General features: G+C 44.1%; 1 protein-coding gene across 2 annotated transcripts; it reads right to left on the reverse strand.

Annotated features, from left to right (window-relative positions):
• Positions 1-251: 251 nt before the first annotated feature.
• Positions 252-10657, reverse strand: znf710b (zinc finger protein 710b). Of its 2 annotated transcripts, none has more exons than XM_056382014.1 (5): positions 10514-10657; positions 6983-8554; positions 4252-4443; positions 3669-3840; positions 252-2560 (listed from the first exon to the last, which is right to left on the reverse strand). In XM_056382014.1, exons 1-5 carry the CDS (start codon positions 10526-10528, stop codon positions 2379-2381), a joined length of 2133 nt encoding a protein of 710 aa, XP_056237989.1. In that variant the 5' UTR covers positions 10529-10657; the 3' UTR covers positions 252-2378. The 2 variants fall into 2 exon arrangements, with proteins under 2 accessions (XP_056237989.1, XP_056237981.1); XM_056382006.1 differs by lacking the exon at positions 10514-10657 and adding an exon at positions 10059-10141.
• Between the last annotated feature and the right edge of the window lie 543 nt (positions 10658-11200).

Raw genomic sequence — 11200 nt, forward strand, 5'->3', positions numbered from 1 at the left:
CTGAATACTCTTGTGAATAGAGATTTCAGTTTTTGATTTTTAATAAATTAGAAAAATCTAAAAACATGTTTTCACTTCCTCATGATGGGTTACTGAGTGTAGATTAATGGGCGAAGATGGCAACTTTGTCCATTAAAAATAGTGAAGGGGTCTGAATACTTTCAGAGGCCACTGTAGCTGGGAAGCAGCAGGAACACCCCACCCACCTCCTCCCCCCAAAACACAGTGAAAGATTACGACTCCAGTCTCCATCATTTAAACTAGAGAACCTTTATTAAATAATTCATGGTCAATTTCCATGAGGTCTCAGTTTGATATTCCTCATCTGAAAAAAAGAACTAGTAGACCATTCCTCTGGTTTAGTGTGCATATCAAGGCTGACCTGCATGGCAGGACAGGGGGAGCTGACTGTCTTCCCCAAAACAGAATTATGAATAGCAGGACTAGTCTCAGTCCACTTTCAATTCAACCATTACAAAATGTAACCAGGAGCGCCAAATATTTCCTTTCTTTTTTTTTTAATCCGCATGTTGGATTTAATATCCATTCAGTATTTTTTTCCTAGTTCTGGTTGTTTGACGTGGGGTTGTGTGAGGTACTTAGTCAGATTATATACTTAGTCGTACATAGACAGTGTATTACCTGCAGTAAGTGTATGCTTCTTTTGAATATATTCACTGCTTTATCTTGCCGTTAAACAGCCCTTTCCTTTGGAACTACATTTTTGTCAACTGCTGAACTATCGCATTAGCGCACCTGTGCGTAGTAATACATTAGTTCAACTGTTGAGAGAATGTAGTTCCAAAGAAAAGGGCTGTTTTATGGCAAGATAAAGCAGTGAATATATTCAAAATAAAGTGTATGCTTTAGCTGATATTGGCTTTTTTTTTTTTCAGTGGGCATGTTGAAGTGGCTAAAACACGTTTCTTCTGCTGACCCCCTGAACAGCAGTACATCACTCTGTTTCTCTGTCACTACTCGTGACTACTCCTCCAAACCGGAAGCACATCGATCTAATCTATTGCAGACAGTACACTGACTATAGATAAGTATCTGACAGAAGCTCACGTCAAATAACCTGAACTATCACTGGAAGAGGGAACATATCTTTCTGAATTAATTGAATTGAAAGTAAAGTGCAAACAGCCCTGGATTTAAGAGTGCTGAAACTACAAACAACAAAAAACCCAAACTGCTGATTCTCCATACAAACTGCTCATTCCTCAATTCGCATTTGAACTGACAACTGTGGAATACCCATATCAAGGAAACTGCACTTTACAAAAACCTACTGAGAAAGCATATCTGTTTGTTTTTAATAATATTGCCGTTATGGGGTTTAGAAGATTCTACGATCTTATTTCCCCAAGCTCTTCTCCTTGAGGCAAATGAGTTCACTCTCACTGAAGATGGGCTTCACAGAAAAATGACGGGTCTCAATGAAAAAGTGCTTTGTATTGTTCACTCAGTAATTCAAAAACTAGAGCTGTATATTCACTACACGGGATTGATTATTAATGTAAAGCTAAACCATGTGAAACAAAAACGGGGTAAACACACTGCATGTTGCAGAATCATTTGTACAGTGAGAGGGCTTGACATGCCGGCAACGTGGTTTTCTGGCATCAGCCGAAATTGGACAGTAGCAACTTTGGTAGTAAGTGCCCTGGTAAGAAAAAGACTACAATGACCTGTGCAAAAAGCACAAACGCACTGAAAGACCGGCCTGTTTAAATTTTAAACTGAGGGCTGGGCAGGAACAGGTAACAACAATTAGGAACTGTTTAGTAAGAGCATTCAAACCTATGAGTATGTTGTGACTATGTATCAAAAGTTCGATATACAGTGAGTAAATAGCTGACACGGTGGAAGCTTAGTTGCAAATGTATCTAGCTGGCACTTTCAGTCAAAAATATAAGGGCATACATTGGTTGTGAATGACAAAAATGGCAAATGGTAAACAGTTTTCTATCACATCAAATGTAACTGATGGCTCTGCAACTGCAACGTTTTTTCTTTTTTTTTTCTTTTCAAATAACTGATACATACACACAACATACAGATTTCACTGTCCGCCAGACAGAGTGTCTTGGAGTTGGTTCGCGTAGTAATCCCCAAAAAGGAGCTCCAGACCATGTCAACAGTTTCAGCGTCTCTGCTATAAGCAACAGAGCTGAAACGTGTCCTTTGAAGTGTGTCTGCTTCCTGGCCTCCCATCAGAGTCCGGCAGTTCTGGCTCTTCTGGAAGGAGGCCATAACTAAAAGAAAACCCTTCCCCCAAAGTCTCCCAAAGCCTTGACAACGAATCTGTGATTTCCTTCTGCTTTGGAATAAAAAAAAAACAAAAACCCAAATCATGTTTGCTGGTCCATCATCACTCAAGGTGTAGTGTAGCTGCTTGTATCCTTGCCAAAGTTGTAATACTCCTCCATGTCCTCCATGTTTGCTGTAGTGAGTTTAGTGAGGTTTTGGGAGCCACCGTTGTCCATATTGTCTGGTGATGTAAAGCTGAAGTTCTGTCCTTCATACTCCCCCTGGCTTTCCATTTCTGGAAGAACTTCTGGAAAACACAAAGATAGAAGTATTATAAAGCACATTTCCAAAGCTACCTTCCTCCTTAAACTAGGTACAATCTTTGTTACCATGCTGAAGAAATTCCTGAACCAACATTTCCAATAGAGTTGCCCATCATGCTTAACACCGTTTTCTTGCTTAAATGTGAAGAGATATGAGGAGCTATTGCCTTGAATGAATAAAAGTTATCATTAATTTCCTATGATTGTGCTACAAAACCTTTTACGGTTATAGCTTTTTTTCCAGTTTAAAGCCTCTGAAATAAAAAAAAAAGTACCATTAAACATTTATGATTCAATAAAGTAACAATCATAGTTAAAGTCTGGAAAAATACCCGTAGGTAATTTTCATTAAGAGTATAACACTCAAAAACTCTAGTCTGCTTCAACAGAAGTGTGTGTGTGATGTAAGATCAAATTTGATTAATAAGCAGGCAACGCCATAAGTGTCAATTCTGATTCAAATGCTGCTGAATTCTGCAAGGAAATACACGACATCATGTTGGATGTCGATCTGGTCAAAAAACAAATCAACATTGAACGTAACCCATGAAGAGCAGGGAGCTCTAACAGAAAAAGAAGAGCCAAAACAAAGCCAAGCCAAACAACGCATATTATGAAACAGGCTTTGGTTGAGGTCGGCAGCTCAGGCTGAGTATGACGAGGTCCAAACATAGTGACGTATTCGTGCTGGGTTCAAAGCCTATTTATTTTTGTGCACACTGACGCATCATCAGAAACTATTACGTATTACTTCAAAATTAAAAATTACAATTAAACGCTTCGTAAAAATATTTGTGGGCATGTGCGGAAGAGAGACTGTGTTTTAGATATTTTTTGATGCTCACTTCAAAGCCGTCCGACCATGACCAGACCAGTAGCAGGTTTCTGATCAGAGGGTCACTGGTGGGAATTGTGTGATATCCCTTAGGAACCAAAAAGGGGCGTGAAACCAATAAAAACCAAGCTGTTTTGGATGTGAATGTGAGGTTGGGCACTGCTGAAGAAAAGCATGCACATTCGATCAACCTTTTCTGGATAAATACAGGTTAAATTGAAGAAAAATAAAATGACAGTACGTGCAGCGGTCCTCACCTTGTCCCTCTGGTGAAACGTCCATTCCATGCTTGACCTTCATGTGCCTGCTGAGGTTCCCCTTCAGGTTGAACTTACTGGTGCAGTAAGGACACTTGAAGGGCTTACTGCCAGCATGGAGGTGCATGTGGCCCAGCAGGTTGTACATTCTGTTGAAAGACTTTCCGCATACCTGAAAAAAATAACAAAAATAATTTAGAATAGTGACATTTATGAGCACGAACATCAACATAAAAGATATGTCAAAGTAGTTACTGGGAGATGGAAGTTAATGATAAAATCATCCGTCCTGACGACAGTTGGCTCTAACCTTTGGGATTTTCTCTCACTGTAAGAATGTGAATTTGATTTTGCCGGAACCACTGACATCAAAGCATAAAACCCTTTTGAGCCGTTTCCTGGCAGCATATTTTCTCATTTCTCCTCTTCATATAATACTGTTATATTTAATTGAACTGGACTTGTAACATCTTATTTCACACCAAAATTAATTTGAAAATTTTACATTTGCTATTATCACCGAGGATCTCACCTTTTTTTTTTTTTTTTTTTTTCAATTAATCAATCAGGCTCAAATACTCGCCTTGCATTTGAATGGCTTGACAGGCAGGTGGACAATCATGTGGGTCTTGAGGGTCTGTTTCTGGATGAAGCTTTTGAAGCAGACGTGACACTGGAAGGGTCTCACGCTGTTGTGGATGAGCATATGCCTCTTCAGGTTGGCAGACAGGGTGAACTCTCGGGAACAGACGTCACACTTGTGGCCTTTCATCCCCTGCAGAGTCCAGACAGAAGGAGAGGGTTAGTCATTCCCGCATAGCAATGTGTATTGCTGTGTTTTTTTCCCTTGTCACATTGTTTACTACAAGTGCAACAGAAGTGGATTAACTACTTAATTGACAGGTTTTCAAACTGTGAGGGGGAGGTGTGAGAGACTTGAAGTGGGGTTGCGGAGGGAAATCAGAAAAAAAAAAAAAACCTCTTCTTACAACTCCAGACCGATTTCTTCAGTATCAAAATAATCCAGTAATAGTTTGTCTGAGCAGCCATTGGTGTATTGCAAACAGAAACTGCAAACAGCTAATTAATGTTGCCAGTTTGTCAAAATATAAACAAATATCGGGCTAAAAAAAAAAAAAAAAACGTGCTCAAGTTGTAGCCAACTCATTGAATCCATGGCAACTGTACACTTCCTGTTTGCATCCCTCACAGAATGAAGGGAACTGTAATTCTAAAACACTGAGACGATTGTCCAGGCGAAGTAGTGAGACAAAGCATAATAGCAGTGACATAATCAATTTGTGTGACGTATTATCAATGATTTTTCTACATTACTGTTCCATCAACGTGGTTTGTTTATCTCTGGAACAGTGTGGGGGCATTGGGGGTGGTAAGTTGTCTCAATTTTGTCTGAGGGGGTGGCACAGTATAAACCTCTGGCTTAATTTCTGCTACTGCAACTTAATATCTAATTTCATCCATAAAAACAACAAGAGATGTATAAGCTTCCTGTTACGTACGACCTACAGGGGAGGTTTACAGCTTTACTCCAATGGACAGACCAGCTTGTCGGTTTTTTATCATGTATACTGTATACAGCGTAAGGACAATGTGCTTTGATGGCAAAGAAACCTTTTTTTCTGGGATGTCAGCTGTCAGTTTTGTTAAACATTTTAACTTAATGGTATTCACATCACACATTGATATAAATATCCATGGCAGCCATTTTAGGTGTACCAAGAGGTTACTCCAGTACAACAGCAAAAGCCCTTTGTACGTGTCTTTATACTGCTCCCATAATATTCTCAACCACATGCCACAGGAAATGCGTAAACATTGAGAAGCGGGACACAGGAGCAGGCCATTCACAACATCTAAGGCCTTTGAGGCCTGTCTACATGAATGTGCTGCTGCACCATACACTCCACTCTGCAGTCATTGTCAGTCGACAAACAAGAGGCGCTGAATAAGTGGATTCTGGGTTATTGAGAAGAACAAATATGTATTACAGGTCACTAGTTGGTCGAGAGACCGTGTTTGTATAAGCAGACAAATCTGGCAGACTCTCAGTCCACCCACTGTCTGCACAACAAATGGGCTGTGTTGCCATTGTCCACCAGGGGGAGCAGTGAACAGACAGCAGGCTCAAACACAAGCCTCAAAAGAGAACATTTTCTCCACTGAGAACACAGAACCCTCTCCCGTTTCAATGATGAGTGTGTCTTAGGGATTTTTGTCGTCCTCAAAGTCCTAAAATTCAGCTGATTCCTAAGGATTTCAGCATTTTCACTGTGTGTGATTTCCCTTTCTCTCTCTTCCTCACCTGTGTGTGCGAGTAACTGCGCGCATGTGTGCGGAATAGGCAGGGGGCACTGAGCAATTACAGACAGTTCACTCAGACAAGGATTATAATGAGGAGGACATGAGGATGCCTGGTATTCTGGATGTACAGAATCAAACCCTTGTGAAAATGCAGCACTGAACACTAAGTGTCTATTCTACATCTCATTTCCTCTGCTATTTCACAGTTTTTTTTTTCACAGGTAATTAAAAAAGATTTTTAAGAAAAGACATTTTTTAAAGCTTACAGTAGGATTGAGGATCTTGCAACAGATCAGTCCTGGTTTGTTAACATGAACAACAAACTCTTTCGAAGCTAGAAACTCAATTCTCCTGATCTCGTCCAGGGGAGACACATCCTGGAGCTCATTCTATTGAACAGTACATGGGTGATTATCTAGACTCTGGGCGACTGCACAAAAAATTGCCACATTTCTGATCAAGCACTACAATGATAAAAACCTTTAAAAATAATGTCTGTCAATGCAACAATGTCTGTCATTGATTTTACTTTAATAACATTTATGCTGGGTGTTAATGAGTGCATGTTACAACGGAACATTTAATTTCTTCTATTTTGACCTCAGAAATCTGACGGGAAGTTTCAGGCACAACAAAAACCCGTCATAAAGACACAAAAGGATTCAGGACGCAGGATGGATGCCTGCCTGCCAGGGGAAGTGCTCTTACCTGTCTACTTCACCCAGATCTCAGTGGGTAAAGGACAGCAGATGAACTGAGGTATGGCGTTTAGACAACAGAGGTGAGGTAGCCTCCCTTTGGTGATCGCATATTGCCTCTTTTTTTTTGTGTGCGTGTCTGTTCGCTTTTGCTCTCTGCTATCGTTTTCTTTTACGTGACGAGAAAAAAAAGCAGTGTCATGATCTATACATGTAATATTTACAGCGTGCCTGTAACAAGAGCAGTCGGCATGTCTGGGTGGGAGCAGAAGTGTCCGGCGGTGGTGTCAATACCTTATGAGTGAGTGAGTGCTGACGTAGGTGGTGGAGCTGCACAAACTCCAGGCCGCACTGGGAGCAGGTGTAAGGCCTCGGGCTCTGGTGCTTCAGGAGGTGGTTCTGGAGCTGGCTACGGTAAGCGAACGACTTGTTGCACTCGGTACACTGGAAGGTGTGGGGGCCCTGGTGGCTGGTCTGGTGGCGTTTGAGGTGGGCGTAGGTGGGGAACTCCATGCCGCACTGCGAGCACACGTGGCAGCGACCCCGCTCGTGCTTCACCTCGTGCGCTCGCAGTTCGCTGGGATAGGCAAAGCCGCGGCGGCAGAAGCGGCAGCTGTATGGCTTGACGTCAGTGTGTTGGAGCATGTGTCGCTTCAGGTGGCTGGTTTGGGTGAAGCCCTTCTTGCAGACGGTGCACTTGTGGGGCCGTGTACCTTGGTGGGTTAGCAGGTGCGTTTGAAGATGACTGGGCTGCTTGAAGAGCTTCCCGCAGTGTGGACAGGCGTGTGGTTTGATCCCGTTGTGGCCCAGGATGTGCGTGACCAGGTTGTATTTGGAGGTGTAAGATTTATCACACATGCGGCACTTCCAGCGCTTCAGACCGTCTCCCACGTCCACGCAGTACGATTCGTCGATCTGGATGTTGATATCTAGCCGGTCTACTCTGCGACCGCCGTGCCGACGTGGAGGCTGGGGGTGCGGAGGCGGCTGGTGCTGCCCTCCTGCACTCCCGTCTGTCCACATCATGCTCTGGCTGCCATCTTCGTACTCGCCCCCCATGCCCATTTCCCCCGAGTCATAGCTGCCCACTTCACTGGTCTGGAAGTAGCTGCTGATAGCTTCCTCCTGCTGTGTGGGCTTCATCATGTTGTTTCCCTGGTGTTCTACCTCTTCTTCATCCTCCCGGCCACCTCGACCGTGTCCCCCCATAGGGCGTTGGCCCTGCAGTCCTCTGTGGCCCTGCTCCCCTCCTCTGTGGCCCACCTGAGTGGGAGGAGGGTGGACGTGTGTGTTGGCTTGCTGCTGGTTCGTTGCTTCCCGCTCACACTCTGCACAGTTCTTGTTGGTGCCTCTGAGGGTGGCTGGATCCACTTGTACTAAACCTCCTCTGGGAGCCATGTTGTTAAGCATGTGGACACAGGAGGACATTCCAGAGTTCACCCCTTCCCCTTTCACATGGGACGAGGACACGTCACCGCCTTGAAGGCTGTGGCGATCGGGGCCAACCATTTTCCCGTCCGGATGTTGAGGCGGCCCCTGCTGCCACCTCCTCTGACTGCAGCTGGGTTGCATCTGACCGTCTTCTCCCAAGTTGTCTCCTAAGTAATCTCCGTTGGCTCCGATAAGCTGGTCTGCGTACTCGTAGTCGACTCCGTCTACTGGGGGTGCAGGGGACTCTTTGGGTTCACCGGTGTAGAAGCCGTTGGGTGCAATAGTAGCTCCGAACACTTCATTCTGGGAGATGAGACCTAGCACGGCGGCCTGGGCCAAGGACAGCACAACTACTGGATCTGTCTGTGTGCCTATGTCCACCAGCCTGGCCATTACCTTGGGCTCACATCTACCCAGGCGCCGGCTCGCCTCCTCCTGGAGGAGAAAGAGACACACATGCAGATGGTCAAGACATCAGCACGGCAAAGAAGCAATTAACAAATATTTATCTGACTCTGGAGATATAAACATCAAATTGACTTTGTTATAACTGTTATAACTATTTTATTAAGAGGAAATATTTGAGATTTTTTTCATCTTAAGCTTTGCTGTTCCAGCCAATTTCTAAGGTCTACCTCACAAACAAAAGTGGTTATAACAAGCTAAGTAAACAATTGAGACACTTGCTGTTGAGAACTTATGAAAACAGCCCAAATTTGTCGACACAGGACCCTTGGGCTACAATCAAGATGTCTGCAATTTCAATCAGATTGTTTTTCGAGAGAGAGAGAGAGAGGGAAGGAGAAAGAAACAGAGTTTGATTTTAAAGAGCCCTTTATTGCATCACTAGGAAGCGTACACATTTCCTCCTACAGAGACGAACCTATTCCCAAAACACTCGTTCTGGTACAAGTCAACCTGAAACAAGACGGTCTGAACACAAACTTTTAGATCAAGTGACTGACACAGAGCAACTATGAAAGACACCATCCTGAATCAGTGTGCTAACCATGTATGGCTTGTGTGTGTCTGTGTGTGTGTGTGTGTGTTGTGGGGGATTAGATGGCCTACTGATCTACACACAACACACACACACACACACACACACACACACACACACACACGTTCAAGTGCAAGAGGGGAAAAAAAGAGAAAGAAAAAACTGAACAAGATTAGAGAAGAAACAAAAACAGAAGAGAGCAGAGAGAGAACAGAGGGGGGAAAGAGGAAAAAGCAGATACAGAGAGAGGGAGGGAGGGAGAGCTTAAAGCAGGCATGAGTCTAGTGGAGGGGAGGGGGGGAGAGGAAAAAAAAGAAAAAAGAGAAAATGAAAGGTAAAGGGAGAATGAAGGAGAGATAAGGAGAAGGGGGAGGGGAGGGGAGACAGGAGGGAAGGAGGAAGGCTGAGAGAGAGAGAGAAAAAAAGACACTGGAGAGGGAGGGAGGGGAGAGCTGAGTGAAAGAGTGAGAGGGTGAGTGTGAGGCAGCAGGCAAAAGAGAGCAAGAGGAAGAAAGAGAAAGAAAGATATTATGTAGAGACAGAGGGAGGGAGGGAGGGAGGGAGGGAGAGGCAGTGAGCAACCAGGAGACAGAGGGAGAAAGAAAATGACAAAATGAAAGCCAGACAGAATGAAAGATAAAACATTGTGAGGAGAAACAGACGGGGGGGGGGGGGGGGGGGGGGGGGGAGAGAGAAGAGTTGACAAAAGCTCCAAACAGGACGAATGGAGAAGGTGCTAATGAGTTAATGCCAGAGATAATTCTCAATTAGTGAGAAATAACAAATCGGCAAATGGGAACTTTAAAAACAAAGAAAACCTAAAGAGAATCAAAGCATCTCCGGCAGCAGTCCTCTACCTGTCTCTCAGCTTCAGTGGGATCAAACCCATGTTGCCCGCCACCTCTTAAACATGCTACGAGTGAGAGCCAATAAACTCACCACGCTCCTCCTGCTGTGAGGTTTCAGGTGCTTTAAGGATCTCATTCTTCAGTGTGAGTGTTGAGTGGGAATAGACTATGTTCGACTCCTATTTATACGTGAGGAATGAGGGGAGGCGGAGCTAACATTGCCCGCCTCCACAACCCCCCCCCTTTCCCCCTCTCTTCTCCTTCTTTTTCAACACAGTTTTGGTAGTGACTCTGGTCACACCAGCACAAACACACACCACAAACAAACAAACAAACAAATATTCTCCCGACAAATGAGCATGGGGCCAGCAGGTTTTATAAAGATACACACAGCTCATACGTCACTGATGCACAAGGCTCCTTGATAGTCTGGTGATAAATGGGCTAAGTCACCTCAAAGTCACAAGACACACCAACAACAAAAATAAAACCAACATCATATCAGTCTGAAATTATGGATCCACCAGGCTGCCCCCCCTCACTCACCGGCATTTCCTCCATCTTCGTCTGTCATTCTTTGTCTTTGTTTCTGCCTATCCCTGTCTGTCTCTCTTCCTTTATCTGTTTATTCCTGTAGCTCCATCTATTGCTGACTCCTTTTTCTGTGTTTCATCTGTCTCTCTCTCTCTCTGTCTCTCTCTGCCGCTCTCTCTCTCTCTCTGCCTTTGTATCTTTCACTCTCTCATTTATCAAGTAAGGTTTATGAGTAGGGAAAAGTGTTGGAGGATTGTTTCGTGCACAGACTGACGGATGCAAGAGTGTGATAGGAGAGGGGAAGAAGAGAGAGGAGGGAAAGAGATGGAAGGTGACTGACAAGGAGATGAGCGAATGGAAGAGATAGAGAGAGAGAGAGAGAGAGAGAGAGAGAGAGAGAGGAGGAGGAGGGAGCGGAAGGAAAGAATACTGAAGGAAAAGAGAGGGGAGGGGGTGGAGGGGAGAGAGAGAGAGAGAGAAAAGAGAGAGAGAAAGCGACTGAGGGGGATGGGGAGAGTGGAGCAGAATGCGGTAAAAGAAAAAGAAGAAATGGAAGATAGATGAAGGGAAGAAATAGACAAAATGAGAGTTAAGGGAGGAAATAAAGATATTGTACTACTCGTAATGATGCATCAAGCAGCCCCATGAATCCATCTCCTGGCCTCAATCACACACACACACACACACACACACACACAC

This window comes from Seriola aureovittata, chromosome 1 (assembly GCF_021018895.1).
Source record: "Seriola aureovittata isolate HTS-2021-v1 ecotype China chromosome 1, ASM2101889v1, whole genome shotgun sequence".
Lineage (NCBI taxonomy): Eukaryota > Metazoa > Chordata > Actinopteri > Carangiformes > Carangidae > Seriola > Seriola aureovittata.